Source organism: Microtus pennsylvanicus, chromosome 10, assembly GCF_037038515.1.
Source record: "Microtus pennsylvanicus isolate mMicPen1 chromosome 10, mMicPen1.hap1, whole genome shotgun sequence".
NCBI classification, from domain to species: Eukaryota; Metazoa; Chordata; class Mammalia; order Rodentia; family Cricetidae; genus Microtus; species Microtus pennsylvanicus.
The window spans coordinates 5,506,213-5,529,152 of NC_134588.1; the positions used below are offsets into that span (position 1 = coordinate 5,506,213).

General features: G+C 40.3%; 1 protein-coding gene across 1 annotated transcript in view; it reads right to left on the bottom strand.

Moving 5' to 3' along the window:
* The window catches only part of Phlpp1 (PH domain and leucine rich repeat protein phosphatase 1), a 216,948-nt gene that overhangs the window by 77,165 nt on the left and 116,843 nt on the right, over window positions 1-22,940 (bottom strand). The window contains exon 4 of the mRNA XM_075987628.1: window positions 15,903-16,069. Within this exon, the coding sequence (XP_075843743.1) occupies window positions 15,903-16,069 (167 nt within the window). The remainder of the gene's footprint in view (window positions 1-15,902; window positions 16,070-22,940) is intronic.

A 22,940-nucleotide genomic window follows, 5' to 3' on the forward strand; every position in this document is an offset into this window, starting at 1 on the left:
AGTTCCTGATGTGCATCCCTTACTCTATTTACATCCTAGCAGCACGGACACTGGAAAGGAAATGCCCAAAGTGCTAACATATGAAAGGGTGCTGCCTATTAGTCCACGCCATTTTAAGTCCTTAGCTGTTCTTTCTGCAGCTTCACAGACATAACTAAAAAGTAACAGAAAGGAAAACTTGCCCTCAAAAACTACTACTGCAGAGACAGAGCAGTCATTACTTTTGTCCCTTCTCCTTAAATCCAGGGCAACACCGCCATGCAAATGTGTTACTGTCTGTTCTGGCTAGTTTATGTCAACTTAAGAAGGGAGCCTCAACTGAGAAAATGCCTCCATAAAAGCAGAATACAGGCAAGCTTGTAAAGCATGTTGTTAATTAGTCATAGATGGGAAAGGGGACAGCCAACCAGAGCTAGTGGTCTTGGGTTCTGCTCCATGGAAAGCAAGCCAACAAGTCAATAACTCCTCTATGGCCTCTGCATCAGCTCCTGTCTCTAGGTTCCTGTCCAGCTTGAGTTCCTGTCCTGACTTCCCTCAGTCATGGTGTTTCATCACAGGACAGTAACCCTAACTAAGACACTGTCTATACTTAGTTTTAAAGAAAATTTTTAAATTAAATTTTGAGGTATAATCTTTGTGACTACTCCCTTAAGCTAAAGGTATTTAGATCCACAAACCAGAAGAGTAATTAGCTTCTTCCACTGATTAGAAATGTTAAAACACACCAATTTATGTACACAATATTTCTACTATTATTTATCAGCTATATGAGTGTGCAAAACAGCAACCCCACAGCTGCAAGCTTATTTCATTCTGGCTTCCAAGGAACTACTTAGGAGCAAATAAGCCCCACAGTACATGAAGTGGAGCATCCAAGGGCTGGAAAGGAAAAAAAGCTAGTGTTCTACAGCGTCAAAGTTGAGAGGACTGAATAAATACAGAAGTAAGACACACAAAACTCTTCATAAACTTTTTCCTTCTGGGCTTATTTGTCAAGGTTATGAAACATCCTTGATTTTTCTAGTTTCTTAGAATTTGTTCTATCTATCTACACTCAGTAACATACTAAAATTCCTTTTGTACAAGACATGGATATATGTATTTTTACATGTTTAGAAAATAAACCAAGTAGTATGATGATTATTTCAGACATGATATTAATTAGTCTTTGTTACATATAAGTTTAATGTTTTGTCCAAGAACAAAGCACACTTATGATGGAGTGTCTGGATGTTTTTGTTTTGTGAGATCTTCATACTAGAGACTGAACCCAAGGACTCACTCATTTCAGGTGCAAACACTCAAGTGAGCCGTGGCATTTACCCTAGTAGTTCTATTTTTAATCATATCATAAGTACTCAAAGTGAGCATGACAGCAATACCCAGTGAATTGACAGAGAAAAATTAGTACTATTTTTGAACTATTTTCCCATTATTAAAACCATTTTCCATTATTATTATTATGATTATGACTATTAAAGCAGAATTTACTAGTTAAACAAGCGCTATACCAGTGAGCTATATCCTATATCCCTAGTCCATTTTCTTTAATCATTATTGAACATCACTGTGCTAGTTAAAAACAATTCAATAGGAGAAAGGACTTTCATTTCAGAGCAACAGCTCTTGTTAAAATTGTGATTTACCTACTGTGGAACATACTTTTAGAAATTAAAACTTTGACTCAATGTTAAGTCATTAAGGACTGGCTGTAAGCTTAGCTGTGGGCTTAGTCCTCACTCTGTACCAGTTCATCCTTACAGGCTCAGGTGACCTATGCATGGAGAGTTGCCAGGCTGCAGTCCTAAGAACACTCACTGGACGTGCTGCCACAAGAACGTTGCCTTTATTTGCTAACCAAAATAAGACATGCACATTACCACAGAAAACTAGAGAAGTGTGTAAAGAACAAATTATGAGCTCATCCTACTCTTTGCAGTTCCACCTCCCCTGCAAGTTCAGTTCACATCCACATCCAGATACTGATGTTCAATTTTATTGCCAGGGCTCTGTTTTAGCCATAATTCTGAAATCCAAAAGATCCTGAAGGAGAAAAAATTGAAAGTTCTGGCATTGACTCAATTGGTATCAAAGATGACCTATTGACATGAATATTCATTTGTTCTCCAGAAACCAAAACGTTCTGGTCGATCTGTCTTCAGGCCTCACTCCATGTGATATAAAAAATCTCTGATTCCAAAACCCAAATGGGCTCAAAAGTTCCTGAAAAAGGAACTGTGAATTTGTAGTTCTGAAAGTATAACTAATGGAAAAAAGAGTATAGTAATTAATATTTCAATATATGATACAAAATTTTAAAACAAAAACCTGCAAACTCATTCTTCCTATCAGCCATTCAGAAAGAGTTCTTCCACGCCTTCAATCACTGCCACCCACATCCTCCCAATTGTTTCTCATCCGAAGACAAAGATGAAAAGTCAGTTTCATCTGTATTTCTCAGTAAAACTGAACTTTTTTACAAAGGGGATTGGTATTCACAAAATGTCTCCCAAAGACACCCATATCATTTGTCCATTTTTCTAATGGGCTTTTAAAAAGTTTGAGGAACTTTGCGAGTATGATCGGCATATATTATAAATATTGCCTCCTTGTAGTTTTCATGCTGTTGAACAGTATGCGTCTTGCCGCACACTGTTTTTAAGTTCTATTGGCTCAAATTTGTTATTCTTTCCTTTATGGACTTCTTTTTTGTTTTTTCATTAAGAAGGTTTTATTTTTATTTCATCCCAGAGTGATAGAACTTACTCTGAATTTCTTTTAATATTTACTTTCAATAATTTTCATTTTTTATCTTAATTCTGGTCCACATTTACTATTTCTTTATTAGTAATTTTCAGTTAATATAATAAATTATGGAATTTTTACACACAGTGTATATTGCACTTTTCCATTTGCCCTGTCCCTCACTGGCTGCCTCTCTCCTCCAAACAGCCCCCTTTATGTTCTTATGACATCTCCTTTGTTGTAGACTGGTAGGAACAGTCTATTTTCTTTTTAGTCGCTAATTACATAAAAATCATTTACTATGTAAATCATTATTTTTTGATGCTTATTTTAAAAATTCATACACTGAGGAGAATAAGAGAAAAGCTGCTGCTGCTGCTGCTTAAATAAAACAAAGAAAAGCATGGGCAGTAAGATTTAGTTTGTGCTTTTCTGTCTTCCACGACAGATTCCCAAACCATGCTTAGCTACTGGTCTGAGAGGCCACCTTGAGGTACAAACAGTAAGGTTTCTCTTTAGGAAGACTAACCTTGGGAGGGGGCCAAAACCCTCTTTATAGTGTTTATGTATACTTGACCTCAAGGAACAATAGGTAAGCAAATGAATGAGAGAATTCAATCATCAACACACCTGACTTACCATCCATGTACTCTTGCAACTGAAGCCCTTCTTGTTGCTCTATCCAATTGGAAACTTGATCCCACAGTATGTCAGGTGTGACACAAGCAACCAACACGTACAGAACAGTTAAGGAGCAGAGAGTACTTTGCACGATAGAGGCTCATGCTCCTGGATGCAGAGGGGCTCAACAAAAAATACCTTCCGCCCCACTGTCTTCCTGGGGCTGTCTGTAATTGTGGGGACATGAAAACCTCTTGGCTCCCAAGGCCAGCATCGGCATCACTATGAATACCTCCTCAGAAGGCACGACTCATCTTCTGGTGCTCACATTACCATCACACCCCAAAGCTACTGCCCTATGACTGAACTTCCATCTCTTCTCAATTTCCTGGCACATATCAGCCCTTTACAATTCCTGAGATGGATCCATGTGGATTTATGTATGCCCTTCTGCCCCAAGAGCTGAGCAGTCCATCAGCCTCACTTCAGGAAGCACCGCCTGCCTTCTGGGGTTCAGAAGTTCACAGATACAACCATGGCAAACAATGAACTTCTCAACATCTGAGCTAAAATAAACTGAAACCACCCTATCTGTGTTCTCAACACCATAAATGACTCTTGGAGCCAGCAAAATAAACACAACACCATCTCATATGATTAGAAAACAGAAATAAATACATGAATATTTAACTTGGCTTAAATTTTAAATCTACTGTTACAAAAAGATATGTTCAAAATCTAGCAAAAGCTTTCCTGTAGATATTAAAAGCTAAGGCAGCATAGCTAAAGTAGGGGTGCATGCTCTGCACCTGCTAGTTGAGTCAATCCCCAGACCAAGCAGCTTCTAGACAGGAATTTTCTAAAGTAACAAAAGACAGAGAGATAGAATGGTCAACATTAGGAATAATTACAATCGGCCTACTGTAGTAATGGCAAATTAAAGCATTCCCTAAAAAGACATTTATATTTTAATCCTCTTTAATATTATTCAAATAAGAGAGAGCACTTACTGATCAGATCCTATAGTAGGTTAAACACACATACACACATACACACACAAGTAAGAGAGAACACTTACTGATCAGATCCTATACTAGGTTAAACACACACATACACACAAGACAGCTCAAAGGACGATGGCAAAGGCCTGGCAAGATGGCTTACAGGGTAAGGGGGATGCTGTACCAGCCTGGAGACCCCAGTTTGATCCCTGGAATCCGTGTAAAGGTGGAAGGAGAGAAACTCCACAGTTTACTCTGCTATCTAGGTGTGAGCAATTACACACAGCCTCCCTAATAATAAAAACACTCTAGATCACAAGACAGTCATTATGTGGGAAAAAAGCAGGCAGTAGATTTTAAGTATGTCATATGATTCTTTTACAAACTGACAACATAAGAATATGCTATGCTTTAAAATCTCTAAGGAACTTGCTTCTTTTCTTTATTTGCCCATGACCAAATTCTTTCTTTTTTTTTAATCAACAGACCTACCCAGCAGAAGAAGATCTAACCGCCAACACTATTCAGAAGAGGTTTCACATTAACTACTGTGCAAGTAAGACAAGTAACAATGTTAGAAGATTTCTGTACAAGACATAAAACAGACCAGCATTTCCCTTCTCAACACAAAGAGGTGAGTGTGCTTTGTTAAAAGTACAGTTGACTCATGCAAGAATATACGAGGAAAGCCAGAGACCTTCGACATCAAAGCAGTACATCCCCAAAGGAATGAGAAAATGTATATGAGCAAAAGCCACCGAGGAGAGCTAAGTCACAGGAATGCACTATGAGAGATGAGATGAGAGGCGCAAGCGTCTTATCACGGAGAAATGAAGTAAAACCCAACCCCACAAACGTCACAAAGGATAGCTCCTACGTCATCACTCACTGACAAGCTCTGAATCCTCACTGCTGACATGGACGACACAGATGAGAAAGGAGGCACGATGCTACGCTCCAGGCACTCAGAATGTCTGAGCAGAGAGCTGCAGCATATGAAGTAGAAGGTGGGAACTTAGAGAAGAGTGTTGTGCTTGCTCAGAGGGGTCTCACTGTAGGGTGCAACAGGCTGATGACTGGAGACAGAACAGCAGCATTCAGACTCCTGGCTCTGTGACCAGAGGGTCTGACTGAAGCCTGGGACAGAGAAGAGGCTCCAATGACTCCAAGAAACACCAGTGTGTGTCTAGCGTGGGTGCCTCCTGAACCTTATTTTGGGAAACACTGACATAAAGGGCATAACTACAGGGAATACTTGGGAAATAATAAGCACGCAAAATTCAAATAGAAAAGGAATGCCCAGGGCGGTAAAGTCTGGTTAATGCTTAACCACAGAGCATCTCAGCAGAGAGATACTTGTATTTATCTAGAAAAACTTTGTATTTATCACAAAAATAACACCTCCCCTTCCTGTCATCTGCCCAGAAAGAGATGGATGTGCTCCACCTTTTACACAGCCACTGCCAACAACATGCGGGCACACGCCATCATCCAAACCTTCCGTTCCCATCTGAACGGCATGTGGCAAACAGCATCAAAATTAGTTACTTAGGACAAAAACAAACTCTCTTGGGACTTTATCTTACAACAGTGACACAGGTATTGTGTGAACACTGGGAATTAAACGAGAAGGGCAGACAAAGAAACGTTCTGCTCCAGCAGTGTGCTTACACTGGCCACCAAAGGACACATTTCATAAGACATCAATAATGATGCTAAAGATGTCCCCAAGTCCTAAGTCAAAAAGACATTCACGATCCACTGCCATAAGGCAGAGCATCCGCTAGCCTGATGTACCCTAGGAGATGCAGACTGAGCAGCTACTGTTACTCTGAACAGCAACACCGCAAAGGCTGTGTGTGGCACCAGACTCTTAAAATTAGGTTAAGGCTTGGAGAAGATAGCACAGAGATTAATAAAAAACAGAAAAATGGAGTTGGGCAGAATTACATGGCTGAATTACAATCTACCAGAGGCTTTTAAAGTCACTACACTCCCCACATATTTATTCCTAAGTGGGATAAAAGTTAAAGAGCATCTGAGAAGAGGTCAATAGTTTGACAAAGTTAACACATTCTGGGTAACAGAATTCTTTTTTCTTCTGAATTTCTGTTTAGAAAGTGCTGTCTGAGAGAAAGAGAAAACGGACCATGTCTGGCAAAGCTGAGGTGGCAGAGAAAGCTGAAAGGAAGACTAAGCACGCAGGGTCCCAGAGCCCAAAGCCATCCCAAGGCTCGGGGCAGGAAAATAGAAAGCCTATGAAATGGAAAGCATCCCAAGAGGATCCAAATTCCAGCTGCAAAGCCCAGCTGTGCAAAAATCTGCAGTGTGGGTAACAGCTAACTGGAGAGGGGCATTCCAAACACTCTATGGAATTCCTTCATCACCCTGCAAGTCTCAACCCCATGCTGGGAATCTCCATTCCTCCAGCAGCATGAGGTACTGGCTATATTATTCCTTTGCATGGGTGATCCCTGTCTTCAGTGATCATCTCCAACCTTTACAACCTTTATTTACATGGAAGAGTATCCTAAGTATTACAGTCTAAATCTAGTAGATGAGCAGAACACATGTCACTTCTTGTTCCAGTTTGCAATGAGTGCTATCACCACCGAAATGACTTTCCAGAAATTACTGAAAAAGCAAAAACAATTTCTTAAACAAAGCCTGCAAATGTTAAAGTGTGGTAAGGATAATTTAATAACTTCCTACCATTGGAATGTTAAAAGCCCCCACCCACCCAAAACACGACAGGAAATGGGGTCATTTGTTTCCTATCCCATGAGGACCAAATATGTAGAAACTGAAGCAGAATTATGAGTTCCTCCACCTTGCTTCTCTACAGGGGTCACTCTGTTACATCACACCATGCTTGCCCAGACACCTTCATGGTCTCTCCCACCACTCCCCGCTCCTTTTCAGTGAATATAAATTCCACACCTACTTGGAACGAAATTCATTTCTCAAGTCTTTAATTCACTCCTTCCAAGGGAAGCAACTCTGACCTTGTTTTAGGTGATAGACTTATTTATACTACCCCAACTCTAACATACACACCTAAGGTTCACTGACATTGATAGTTAGGTACCACATTACATTGTGAACAATCAAAAGGCTTCTTTAAGGGACCACTGCCACCTTAAATAGTGCTATATATGAATTGCATTGCTCAAGGCATTTTGGAAACCTACTGTCCTTGGTGATGGGGAAACCAATAACTGAACCTTTGTACCTCTCTGCCCTCCCTCCATTCATCCCTAGGCTAGATATAAAGAGGAAACAGGGAATACAAAAGCAGAGACATTCCATCCCTATGGTCAAGAAATTTACAAATAAAAGTCAATTTAAAATATTTCTAAAGAACATAGTAAGAGGTGTGTGTAATAAAAGAGTAAGAATGTTTACAAACCAAAGGAGGAAATAAGCACACAGAACTGGAAATAACCAGACTCTCCAAATGTCTTTGGAAATATGCTTTGAAGGGGAAATGGGACAGAAGTCCAGACCTGGCTTGGGAGGGGTAAAGGCAATAGGGTGTGCATTCTAGTAAGGCAGTGGAGAGAGAACGTGAACTATTTTAGAGATTGGTAGTGCTTTTTGCTTTGCTTTGGGAGTTTTGTTTTAGTTTTTGCTTTCGAAAAACAAAAACATTATCATGCTATCCATTTAAAACTTACTTTTTTTTTCCTACTACCAATTTTTTGTTTCAAATTTCCATGTCATATTTCTTAAGTGGTCTCATTATACAGTTTTTTCCCCCATCAAACCTTCAACCAAAGAAAAATGACAAATTACCAGTTGCACTTCCTTCTACAAGTTGCCACAAAAGCTCATGGCAAAGGAGAGTGTGATCAGCTTGGAAGTGAGTGACCAGCAGCAGTTCCCACCATCCTCTCATGTGCTCATTCACAGGTACTTAATGGTCTACCTCACAGTGGAAATCACCTCTGGGGGAAGCCATTTAGGAATTCAAAGCTGAGTGAAGTGCTTAAACAGAATAAATTGTTTCTTTATGAAAGAGAATTATACTGTAATTAAAACAAAAATCAAATGTGTAAAAGTCAAGGTTATACTACTATTTCTATGCCTTTTTTTAAAACAAACTTTTTTTTCAAGCTTCTCAAAGTAACAGTATTTAGGATTTGTTTAAAAAACTCACTTATTACAGATTATTTTAAATTTTTATATCAAAAAACTTCACTTATCCTTTAATTTACCTGTGGGGTATATTTACATGAAATATAAAATGAAATAACTGGTGTCAAAAGGGAGAGATGGGATAAATATGAATTATAGCTCTATGTAGGTTTTTCTCTCTCTCTTTTTAAATTTATTTATTTATTAAAGATTTCTGCCTCCTCCCTGCCACTGCCTCCCATTTCCTTCCCCCTCCCCCAACCAACTCCCCCTCCCTCTCCAGTCCAAAGAGCAGTCAGGGTTCCCTGCCCTGTGGGAAGTCCAAGGACCTCCCCCTCCTTCCAGGTCTAGTAAGGTGAGCATCCAATCAGCCTAGGCTCCCACAAGCCAGTATGTGCAATAGGATCAAAACCCAGTGCCATTTTTCTTGACTGCTCAGCAGTCCTCATTGTCCGCTTAGTTCAGGGAGTCTGGTTTTATCCCATTGAGCCTATAATTCGTGATCCTAGAAAAGCTAAATAAGAAGGTGAACCCAAAGAAAAACATATAGTCATCCTCCTGGATATTAACCTTCATCAGGCGATGAAAGGAGACAGAGACAGAGACCCACATTGGAGCACCGGACTGAAATCCCTAGGTCCAAATCAGGAGCAGAAGGAGAGAAAGCAGGAGCAAAGAACTCAGGACCACGAGGGGTGCACCCACACACTGAGACAATGGGGATGTTCTATTGGGAACTCACCAAGGCCAGCTGGACTGGGTCTAAAACAAACTTTTATAAACTATTGCATAGAATTCTGTGAAACTGCCAGGGAATAAATTATCACACTCAAACAACAGCAACAAACAACAAATCACTACTGAAAGAAATATTGTGTAAATATCTAATGGTACACTTATCCTTTTTGTATATGCACATTCCAGTGCTATAGTAAAAATGATTCATTAATAATTCAAGTGGTTGCTCTTCCTGTAAGTGGCCAGAGGTGACCTGTGAAATGGTTCGCTACTCTCTTGACCCAGAAAACCCCACAAAATCATGCAAATCGAGAGGATCAAACCTTCGGGTTCACTTTAAAAACACCCGTGAAACGGCCCAGGCCATCAAGGGTATGCATATCCGTAAAGCCACCAAGTATCTGAAAGATGTCACTTTGAAGAAGCAGTGTGTACCATTCTGACGGTACAATGGTGGAGTCGGTAGGTGCGCCCAGGCCAAACAGTGGGGCTGGACACAGGGTCGGTGGCCAAAAAAGAGTGCAGAATTTTTGCTGCACATGCTGAAAAATGCAGAGAGCAATGCTGAACTGAAGGGTTTAGATGTGGACTCTCTGGTCATTGAGCACATCCAGGTGAACAAAGCACCTAAGATGCGCCGACGAACTTACAGAGCTCATGGCCGGATTAATCCATACATGAGCTCCCCCTGCCACATCAGATGATCCTCACTGAAAAGGAACAGATTGTTCCAAAGCCAGAAGAGGAGGCTGCACAGAAGAAAAAGATATCCCAGAAGAAACTGAAGAAACAAAAACTTACGGCACGGGAATAAATTCAACATGAAATAAATGCAGTAAAAAAAAAAAAAATTCAAGTGGTTTTCAAGTCACTTACAGTACAAATTTCTAATGATATTAAATGCTACAAAATTAACAAAATGACATGAATAAATTTAAATCTTGTGATAATAGCTGAATACTAATGGTTTCAATTCTCCCAAGCAAAAAACACAAACGGTTAGAGATGTAAAGCTAAGTTTAGAAAATTAGTTTCCATTTCTTGTGTCTTTGTACCACGCACAATGAGCTGTACAGAGAGACATAGAGAGGCTCCACTCCTTCTGCTGTAGGCCCCTGTTCTATGCTAATCTCTGTATCGCCCTCTCCAGCTTCTGACTCTCCTGCCACCTCTTCATGGCAGATGTCCACTCTCTCTGACTTTAAAACCTTTTTACTTCCCCTTCTTCAATGATCCTTGAACCTCGGGGCAAGGACTGTGATATGCATTACCATTTAGAACTGAGCACTCCACAGCCTCTTACTCTCCAGATGCTGAACAGTTGTGGGTCTCTGTATTACTCATCATCTACTAGAAAAAGAAGCAGCTGTGGTGACACATTAATTTATGTGTATAGAGATACGGACTTGGGAGGCAGAGACTGGCGGATCTCTGGGAGTTCGAGGCCAGCCTGGTCTACAAGAGCTAGTTCCAGGACAGGCTACAAAGCTACAGAGAAACCCTGTCTCAAAACTCCTCCCCCTCAAAAAAAAAAAGATACAGACTTAGGGAACAGTTAATTACTATGTGCACTGAGCAGAATAACAGTACTAGACCAGAGAACTTTGTTTGGTTGAAGTGTCACCCCAGTCCCTAACATCCTTATTCCCAAAGAGTCTGGGATGTTTGAGACCAGGCTTCACCCCAATATTTGGGTGGAAAGTTCCATCTCAGGCTGCTCCCCCCTGGGAGTTGCCTCAGTCCAGACACCATCTCCAAGAAAGCTTGCCAAAGGATGCCCCTCCCCAGAGATGCTCAAGACCACAGGCTACTTAAACTGTCCCCCAGAAAAGAAACACATGGTTTTCCAGTCTCCCTTCCCCTGCCACCCAGGAGTGCCGGCATCCATTAAACCTGGGGTTTTTCTAATTTGGTTTGATTTTGATTATTGCATCGGCGGAGAGATTTATCGGGGTGTAAAAACTTTTCATTCTTAACAATGCAGGGATCGCACTCCTGAAAGAAGCTGTGAACATGGCTTTCCTAAAGCAGATGTGGCCCGGGCTCTTCTTGCTCTTGTTTGCGCTGAACTCATTGACTAGCTTAATCACGGCACACTTACTTAAACCTTACATTATACTTTTGTGAAGTTACTAATGATTTCAAACTAAACTTCCTGTGAACTGGAAAGCCGGAGCCTCCTTTCCCACAACAGATAAGATAGGTAGCTTGTGGTCCCTCATCTGCATGAGCATACAATAGAAGGTGATCATCACGCTTCTGTACTCTGGAAAGACTTTTGCTCAGCCATCAAGAAGCTTCCTCCTGTAGCAGATGGGAATGATGACAGGGAACCACAAACCTTGGATAAGTCTCAGTACCTGTGACTCCTCTCAAAACTTCTCACTCTGCCCCCTACCCTAAACCTCTCCCTCCCAGGGGTTATGCTATCCTGCCCTTCCCCCAGCCTGATCCTTTTTGACTACTTGGCTTCTTGGTACACAAGCTGTCTTGGCTCCTGCTTGGTTCAGCTTCTGGATCTCTCTTGATCCCCTTGCTCTCTTCTCTCCTCCCCCCCCCCCCCCACCATGGTCTGGACCCTTCAAGGTGCCTCTGGCTGTGCTCTCCCTCTTCAACCATACCTAGGAACAGCTGTATTCTCACTTTCCACTCAGTCTTCATCACATCCCCCCTCCTGGAAGAGGACCTGGTAGACAGAGTGCAAGAGCCAGGAGGGAGGGAGGACACCGGGAGAAAAAGGCCCTCCAAACAAGCTAAGCAAAGCTCATACGAACTCACAGAGACTGAAGCAGCAAGCTCAGGGCCTGCACCAGGTCCTCTGCATACATACATACTATGGCTTTCAGTTTAGTATTTTTTGGGGTCTCATGAATGTGTGGACAAGTGGGACTCTGATTCCTGTGCGCTTTCTCTTGGGCTCTTTTCCTCCTCCTCTTTCTCCTTCCTTTTTTTTTTTTGCTTCATCCAACCTCAAAGAAATAGTCTTTGTTATATCATACTGTATTTTATTGGCTTTGTTGTTAGAAGCCTATACTTTTCTAATGAGAGAAAAAAGGGGAGTTTATCCAGTTGGGGAGGGGAGAAGGGGAGGGACTGGAAGAAGCTGAGGGAGGGGAAACTGTAATCAGGATATTTTATGTGAGAAAATAACCTATTTTCAAGAAAATAAGGGGGCACATTAAGTTGGGAGGCAAAAGTGGGTGGGAGAACTTGGAGAGGAACTAGAGGGGAGGTAGTAGTGGTGGATTTTATTAAAGTACAATATATGCAGGCAAGAAATTCTTAAATAACAAAATACCTTAAAACAAAAGTTAGTATTCTTCCTATGAAAGTAGCCCCACTCCAGAGCAGTCTGGCTACTGGTGCTAGCTTTGCTTCTCTATAGCACTTGACAAAGTGCAAGAGTTAGAACGAGGGCTTCCATCCATGTTTATGAATAACAGTGAGAACAAAGCAATCCAAGACAAGCAAAACATTTTCAAGTAACTTCTATTTAACACATACTTACATGCAGCAAAGAAACTCATACACATAAGTCTTTTTTTAAAAGCATGTATGCCAGCAAAGAATGAGCTTATGAAAACTGTAACTTAAAAATGTAATTAGTGATTTCTGAAGTACAAATATATATTATAATTTTTATCACTAGCATCAATATATATGTCTTTATGTGTGTGAGGGTGTTTATTACTTATTACTTTGAAAACAAATTTGAACAATGGATGTCACACAAGTACTGCATAGTAAGAAGGATCTAGTTTGAAGTCTCCTTTGTTTGTTTTCTTAAGGGCAACATAATGTCAGCCCAGCATCTCTAATGTCACAGACCAAGTCTCTTAGCCACACCTGTTCAACCTTAAGGCAACAGAGAAGAAAACAGTGCTTATATAATGTAAAATGTCATTTGATACAGGTCATTTGAGCTGGCCAATCTGGACTGCTGAGCTAAATACCAAGATAAACATTGTTTTGCTTTTAACAAGGAGTAATATAAGAAAGAAATTGGATACATGCACTCACTATATGATCCACTTATGTCTACTATATAAGCAGGTAAGATTGAGTCAGTGTCAGAGGTCAGGACAGAGATCATGAGTGCTAACAAGGGGGCAGAGAGAGGGTTGTTGTATGGTGATAACAATCTATTTCTCATATGGGCAGTAGTTAGATGGACCTGTGTATCTGGGAGGAACCCAGCAGGATACACATGCCTGTGTATGCCTGTCCTATATTTCTGTCACACACACACGGAGGGGGGCGGGGGGACATAAGGAGACATTAGATCTCATCGATTCCAGCCAAAGAGTTTATTCCCAAAGAAACTAACCCAGAGAATAACTGGTTCAAAGACATCAGGCACAGCAAACAAGAGGACTAGACAAAAATCTACATGTATAACCTTGAGATTCTGGTTCTCTTCCACACCCTCTCAATCTTGGCATGCATCATTAAGAAGCCAAAGGAAGCCTCTCACATAGAACTGACGTATCCTGAGGAAAAGATGTACTCACTGTCTTTGCTAGTTAACAGGCAAAAAGACAAATACCTATACCAGCTCCAGAAAAGGAGCAGTATCCAAGTAATAGGTGTTTGGAAGAGTGCTAAGTTCTGTCAGGAAGACCACATAAGCTAAGGAAAGAAAAAAGGAATACAAATGAAAAGGAGAGACCACTAATAAAGCCAGCATCAGAAATGTTACCACAGAACTTAAGTTCCTTAGGTGGGAGCAACAGTTCCATGTTAACATGGTAACAGTGAAACCAACTGGATCATTCAGGAAAATGGGGAAAGAGCTGTCTGTGCATGCAGCATGAGGCAGGAGGGGTGTGAGACAACAGAAGAAACAAGGCCTCACCTTCTTAAGGTAGCAAACCAGGACAGAATGTCCAGCATGGCAGTATGTGCATAGTAGTTAGGGAGATTAGAGAAAACAATAGATCCAAATGGCACAAAAGTAAAACATAGGTGGAGCACTGTACTGGAAATTTAGAGAACTATTTGTTATAAACCTTTAGCAGAATTTTAAAATTCTATATACAGCATTATTTTAATAAGGAATAAGTATACACTTTTTTAAAGCACAAAAAAGTTTTTATACATTTCATTTAGTTTTTTACAAGAAACAGGCTAACTGTAGTGGGATTCTGCACAGAATTCCAATGCCCAGGAGCTGACAGGGCAGGTACAGGGCAGTGAGGGAAGTGTGCACTCAGGAAAGCTGGAGAGGGAAATGAAGGAAGGGGTGGTACCAGGTGCGTCTGAAAGAAACAACAGTCAAGGCGGGGCCCAGATCCCACTTAACTGAGAGCCATCTGGATATGCGATCATTTCACAGATGCTGACTGTTTTGTGAATGTTCTGGAAGTGACAAGAAACTCATCTTATGTACGCTTTAATTTTGGATTACTACGGAACATTTAAGTAGAATGGAGCAAATAATGTCATCCAGGTATTTACAATTGCATTTGTCAAATGCTAACATTTTTGCCATATTCCTTAAAGAAGAAAACATCACATATTGACTGAAAACCCCTTGAGTCATTCTCTAGTCCCAGAATCTAATTTCCTCCTCAGATCATTACTAACTGGAATTTGCCTAGATATCCCATAGTCCTCACCCCTCAAATGGGCTTAGTTAAAAATGAATCCAATGCCCCTTTCTGTTCTAAGATACCAGTTGTCAAACTTAAGTACGGTATCAAAGAATATTCACAACAGTTGAAAGAACAACTAAAGCACTCTCTTAGGGATTGGGCCTAGGGTGTGATGAGGCAGAGAGGAGAAAAATTAGAACAAAGTATGAAGACGCAAAGGTCCGAAGAAATGGTGCAATGAAGTCTATTTGTGCACTAACTTTAAAATGTTAAATTTTAAAGAATACTATCTTATTTTGCTATTAAATATACAGATTTTACAATAAAATTGGTTTGATTTTTCTTTCTGGGTGTTAAAAACCATAAATATATAATCAAAATGACTGGTTAGCATGGCATTTTCTCTAACCATATCAGCCACTTAAAAAGATATGAACCCAACTGCTCCTTGAGCATAGCTACGTCCTTTTCCAGTACAGTCTCTACATGCACTAATGAGGTGGTTCATTCCCACAGAATCAAGGTTGGTCATTACTCCAGAAGGGGACAGCAAAGAATATGGCAAACTCTCAGACCTGCTTTACAGATGCTTCTAGTAGTAATGGGGCAGAATACCCTGCCTTCACACACGACTCAACCCAACCTTCAGATGCCACTGTGTTTTGGATTTAAACCTTGGTTCTTATATTTTTAAGATAAGTATTTTCATTGAAAAAAAAACTGATTCAAAAATTTCAAAACAAAAAAATGTATTCTTAACAGACTCTTGAAGTTAGAAGAAGCACACTAAAGACTATTAATTTCTCACAACCTATTTGCAGATATTCTAGAGAATGTTTAAAAAGCACTGCTCTTTTGTAAATCTACCCAGTGAGTAACTACAATTAAAAATTTTAAAGGCAGGAATCCTTAGGGAAATTTTCAGAGTGATAATTGATATTGTCCTCACTGTATAAGAAAGTCATTTTATCTTGTCTTCTGAGGGGAAAATAGACTTGTAAGGATAGTCAAGAGCAAACTCCCAGCTAGGCTCTTCTGAAGGATTGCAGCACTTCAACAGGCTCACCTTTGCAGTTCACCAAGTCCTCTGGCAGCTGGGAGAGTGGGGCTTTGCCTCAGAAAGTTTTGTTTTAAATTGAGATGAGTAAGGTCTTGGCTGTAGAAGAGGTTGGCAGGCAGATGTTCAAGGCTACAACACGAGAGGTCTACTGAGCTTATGCGCTGGGATGCAACCTAGAGAAAAAAATAATAAATTTAATTCATTTTTCCTGTGACTACTGTCTATTACGATGTACCCTTTAGGGAACCCAGGTGTCTCATGAAAGTAGCATTTCTTGTTCACAGTCAGAAGAAGCAGCCAAAAGCAGAGTGTTTCTCAGCACATGCTAACACGGGGAAGCAATGACAGAGTTCAGGCCACAGAGAAGTGGAGCCACCAGCAGATGTTATGGAGTATTTTAGACCACTGTAGGAACTCTGGCTTTTAATATGACCAAAATAGAATACTTCAAACCGTTTTGAAAAGTGTGACATGCTCACCAACATACTTACATACCTTCCTGGGGTCCTATGTCTCTAGGCTATATGCCTGTAAAGGCAAGGACTGCTTTACGTTGTTCACTGAAGAAACCACACTGAGCATTCTCTATGACCCTCAGGATGCTGTGCATCCTCACAACTCCTTCCTTCTACCACCTTCACCTTCACTAGTTTGCTCTGGCCAATCTAAGTACACTATTCGCTTGGAGTTCAGAAAGAGACAGAAGAGACATGCTCCCTTTGGACTGAGAGAAGATGATTAAACATTAAGTTGTTTTTTGATCCATTCCTCATTCTGGACTACAAGCTGTTCCTGCTGGAATCAGGAGGAAGCAGGCACATTAACAGGATAAAAATCAGACAGCATGGTCTCATGGGAACCACAGTGGAAACATCTATAGTAAGAACATGAATCCAATGGATAACAGCCATAGGGTGAGCAACCAAGGAGACCACAAAGGCGACCACAAGCTGCTTCTTTGACCAGATCCACATCCTGGAACCAAAACAAAAGTCAGTACATCAGCTCAGACCAACCAAGGTACATCTTTTTCAAAAGAGAAAAGTGTTCTTACTAGAAGGCCTGCCTGATACCCAAACAAGAAAAGCTGGACATCCAAAGGAGCTGTGCTACTAAACTCAGATCCTTCCCCAAATCTACAGATGCAGAAATTATTAATAAGGAAGCCACCTGGGTACACCTCAGAGCAAGCAGCCTCTGCTATCCAGCATCCTTTCCAGGGAGTTGTAACTTACTGTTACAGAAAAAAGTGCTGCCCTCATGACAGTGATTCCTCTGAGAGCTGAAGACACAATATTGAGTTCACTCTTCAACAAAATATAAGGAAGACTCAAGGTCTAGCTGGGTCAAATGGAGGTCCAGGGCATAGCTATACTGGCCCAGGGTGTGAACTAGAGCATGCACTATTAACCTCATCCATCATGGCACGGCAAGGACCACTGTTCAGAAATCCCCCGGAAACCAGAGACTAGAACACTGGAAAGCCATCCCTAGAAAGAACTTCAGCTTGGCTGTGAAAAAGAAGCAGTGACAGGCCATGCATGCTCCTCCAGAGAAGCAGAAGAGACCATCTGTGGACAAAATAGACCCTACAGGAGGGGAGACCATCAGGACCATCATTTCATTCCTTGACATCACAGCTCTGCCCACCCCAACACCAAACACTTGTTCACTAAGCAATAGTGATTCCCCAGTGGATAACCAAGGAACAGCGAATCAAACCTGAAAAAGTCTGTAGAAAAAGTACAAAAACGTTATAAAAATCTGGAAAACGAAGGTGGAAAATGCCTAAAATCCTAATTATGGAGGGAATGTGAAATGTGACACGTTCGCTGACAGGAGCCACAGTACTTCTATTACACCAGCAAAATATGAGTCACACAACTAGGGCTCAAGACCAATGTGTGCAAGACGCCCTAACTGTTCTCTAGTTCTGTGGCTTTACACAGTCACGTCATCTATCTGTCCATCAGTTTCCTCACGGATAACGCCGATCACCTAACACATACCTGATCAACATCAATAGCACCCTTCTCATCTTTAAAACTCAAGAGAGACTCAGTAGGACTAACGATTCTCCCTAGTCCATAGCCCAATCACTTCAGGTAGCTACATAAATAATGTGACTTGGAAAATTCTGTATGTGAACAGATTCAAAGTGTATTTCAATTCAAGAAAACTATGGTTTAGGAGATTATTTCACATCTATATTGACAAAAAAATTAAAACAAAACAAAACACCAGGAATGGAGAGATGGTTCAGTGGCTAAGAGCCTTTACTATTCTTTCAGAGGACCCAAGTTCAGATCCTGTACCCATATAGGCAACTCACAGCTACCTATAACTCTAGCTCCAGAGAATCCTTTATGTCTGGAATCTGCATTAACACAGACACAGGCATAAACACATACAATAAATATATAAATTAAATAAATAAATAAAGGCTGATTAGGTTCAGACGGAGCAAACCCTACAACATATATTAATAGAAATATGAATTTTAGCCACTTATTTGGATTGTTGTCTTTTTCAAATGTCTTGTATATGATGAGAAAAGCATATTTAGTCCTCAAGATATTTCCTCCTAACCTTTATGGAGCCGAAAAAATAAGACCAATAAAACTTTTACTTTATATAATAGACATTTATATATTCTCTAACATGCTTCTCTGCTTGACACACTCTTAAATTGTGTCTTTCTTTCTCTACCCTAGGACTCTGAGCAGGAAATCTTTCTGCTGAGCCTAGCTGAGTTGAATTTCTGAACCAGAGTATCTGTCCTAGCCTTAACCTGCATCTGCTATGCTTTCCAACTATCATCACCCTCCAGTGACAGGACTGTTAACTCCCATCATGCTGAGGGCTGCTCAGTGGATAATCCTCTTCCCCAGCCAAGGAAAGTTCACAGTAACATGCGACATTTGATACCAACCCTACCAACCCTCTGTACTTTAGGGGAAGTCACAGCTAGTGTTTTTATGTGCATAGTATGCTCAAATTTAAGTAGACCGACTGAAAGGCTTGGCCAAAGCAGCAGAAATAGCACAAAGAATTCTGCATCTAGACTAAAAGACTGCTGTGAAGTGGCTGAGTCATTACCAGCTCTGGCCTAACTCTAGTGGTTTAGGAAGAAATGTCCCTGACTAAAAGGGCAGTCTGTGGGGAGTTCACTAGATTTTGATAATGATTCTGAACTTCAACTGCTTTAGCCCCACCCACCAAGGCTTTGGGAGGTATAAGCAGAATATAATTTATTAATCTTTATAAGGCACTCTAACACCTTTACATGCGTCTACCTCATTCTCAATAGCACGGTTTCTGTGAATTCCCACTACTTCACGACATGTAATCATTTCTTTCCTCAAATTGTACAGAATGTATTGGCCCCAGACCTTTTCACGGTGACTGTAAATTTTTTGATGCTAATTATCATTTTATAAATTTTGGTTAACAGTAGATACTAAAAAACTAGAAAATTAGTTACAGGTCTTTTGTGTGCATATTCTGGTGTTTTTGTTTGTTTGTTTTGAGGCAGTCTCACTGTGTCCTTATAAGAGTATGTCAAGCTATAAATTTTGAAAGTAGCAAATTATACCTAGAATTTTAATACTTTAATATGCCTTTTCTTTAAAAGGTTAAATTGGGATCATATATGACAAGTAAAGCATGTAAATTTACCCTCCATTATAAATTATTAGAAGCAATCAACTGTAAAATTAACAAAGGCAATAGAAAAAACAGAGACACAGACAAAAATTATAAAGGATCTATTGGAGCAAGAACACAGAATGGGTGGAGGCACCATGACTTTAGGAGGAGGGGTCTACATTCTGGAGAAGAAACAAATTATACTGTTCAAGCACCAAGTTATAGCAAGCTAGGAAAAGAGACACAGTTGGAAAGTTCCTGCCAGGCATTCCTAGTCGTCTGCCATAGAAAGCAAGTGCATATGAATGATAAAGGGGCTAGCCTGAGAGAGCTATTCCGTGTGCAGTTATAACATCTGCCCTTTGTAAACCCAGCACTGAACTACTTGGTCCTCGGTAGTATTTAGCCTTGTGAGGACACAATGAGAGCACATGCACAGCAAAGGTCACAGACCTGAGAATGCCATGCCACCAAGATCAGCTACTGACAGGGCCTCCCTCCAGGGACAAAATGGCTATGCAGTGAGCAGCAATGCTGCTGCATCTTGTCCAGGGAGCTCACTGTGCAGCCTAACTTGACCATGTGAACGTCTGCCTCACACTTCATGAGTCAGAAGCTTCTGAACAGGGTCAAGCACATAGTTATTGCCCGCCCCTACTACCTGCACATAAACCTCAATGTGCTCTCAATAGCAATAAAAGAAAGACCCTCGGACCAAATCTGAGCCTTCTTATTGGCAAAATACAAGCAAACAATGTTGTGAAAATGTTACTACTTGAGTACATTCTAAAAGGTACAGCTACATTCCCCCAAAGACAGCACCTTCTAGACAAGAGGGAACAAACCACTAAAACAGACAAATAAACAAACCTCATATACTAACTTCTTTGTTTATTTGTTTTTTGAGACAGGGTTTCTCTGTGTAACAGTACTGGACTCTGCACTCTGCAGACCAGGCTGGCCACAGACATACAGAGATCTGTCTGCCTCTGCCTCCCAGAGGAGTGCTGAGATTAAAAGGCGTGAGCCACCACCCCCGGCTCTAACTTTCTCAAACCGTTCAGCTATTGCAAATAAACTACTTGTTTTGTAATTAGAAAACCTAAAATCATAAATGAAAAGATTTTAGTTCCAGGTTTTATATGCAAGGTCTACGTGTTGAATATACAGTTCAGATTCTTTTCTAATCATTTCATTAGTTATTTCCTAAAATTATTAATTAGACCAATGAAGAGAATCTAGCCCTTCATAATAATTGGAATGCAATGCAGGATAAAAACAATGGGACTCCTCAAGATAAACAAGCATAAAGTAAGAGATAAATTTTTAAGAATAAATATATATTAAGTTGGCCTAAACTCACAAATTAAAATGATTCAACTTCAAGAACTAATGTGACTAAGGCTAGGCCTGGAGCTATAGGCCTTTAATTCCAGCACTTAGAAGGCAGAAATAAGTGAACTTCTATGAGTTTGAGGATAGCCTTGACTACGAGATGGATCCTATCCAAAAACAAACAAGAAAAAAAAAGCCCACCATCAAAACACACACACATGTGCACACATATACATGTACACACACAGGCACATGCACACTTGCATACTAATATAACTAGATGACAAAGTCTGGTTAAATATGCGGTATTTCTTAAACAACAATACTCCACCAATTTTCAAAGAATCAAACCATGAAACACTGATATCAATTTAACCTGCACCAGAGAACTCGAGGACATCTCATGTTCTGTGTGTGCTATTCAGCATTAAGATGTGGAAGGGGTTCTCTGGCAACATATTCTCCGGCAACGCATGCTGCTTAGAAATCTCCTTTTAATTGTATCTGTGATGTAGTGTGATTCTGTCAGGGAGTCCTAGTTACAGTCCCTTCAGGCCACGCTTGTAAAATAATGGAATTACAAATAAAGAGCAGTGCAGCAGAATGAATTACATATAGCACTGCAAGTACTTTGTACTTCAATTCCTTTCTCTATGGAGTGAGGTGACCTCACAGGGCTGGTGTGAGATCCACCCAGTAACTCTCACTTTTCAGCAGCACCTCCCAAGGCTGCTAGAAAGCAGGTAGAATGTTTGCCACACGAACAGCAAAGCGTTTATCTTTACTATGAACTATGCACATTATTGTAACTATATCATGAATTCAACTAATTGTAGTTTGTAATGAACCAAATAAATCTATTTTATTTTAAGGAAAATAAGCACAAAGCCAGAACTTTAATGTTGTGTTAGCCTCATAACACTAATGAGCAAGTGATTTACTTGGTACCTAATGTCCAAAGCTGGGAAAACAACCGTGACAGACTGTGAGGCTCACAGAGTGTCATGTCAATGCATCTGTCAACACACCAGAGAACACCAGAAGGGAAGCTGCTAAATGGGGATCTGAGACACAAGTGACAGAGAAAGCAGGTGGAATTAATTGCCAGGGACGCTTCTCCTGACAACATGCTGCTAACGAAAGGGTAAGTCAGCACAAGGACACAACGACCACAGCAATTCTACAATACTTAGAGGTTAGCAATCAGGGGAGGATATAGAAATATCTTATTGCACCAGAGAGCAAAACAGGAATATGTACCATAGGAATCAAGATCTCAGTTCACTTAATAAGGAAACCACTGCTGCATAAAGCATATGCTATAGATCAGGGGTTCTCGCCTTTAATGCAGCTCCTCATGATGTGGTCAACCCCTAATCATAACATTATTTTTGTTGCTACATTGTTGCAATTTTGCTACTGTTATGAATGGTAATATACATATCTGATATGCAACCCTGTGAAAGAGTCAAGACTCTGGGGGTCAAGACCCTCAGGATGAAAACCACTGCTATAGACAATGGACAATCAGAGGACAATCAGAGGCAGAGGGAGAGGTGTGAATCAATAAATCTACAATCTATAAGATCTATAAGATCTCTTTTAAATCATATAGTCTATGCCTGTGAACTTGGCACTATTTAATATGGCTAATGTTCAAAGTAAAAGAATACTTGCAAAGAAATTCTCAAATATGAGAACAATTACTTTGAAGAATTGCAATTAATATCACTATCTTGTCAACTACCTTACAGGGGACTTTACCAATACTAAAATAACACTATGACTTTAAATTGTCTCCTTGAAACTTAGAATGTATTTTTATTAAACATAATACTATATAGACAGAATCCACATGATTTTGAAGTACTAATTATATACTACCTTTAATAATTCTAGAGGAAACAAGATTTTTAGTCATAGAAAAGCAAGCAATCACTGGAAGCTGGAAGAACAGGACCTAGCACAGAGAAAGAGATAGGCTTTCTCTTTTTTCCCTCCAACTTCCCCACTTCTCTTTTAGGCAGGGGTAGCAAGAGGGCTAATTCCAACCTGCTGAAG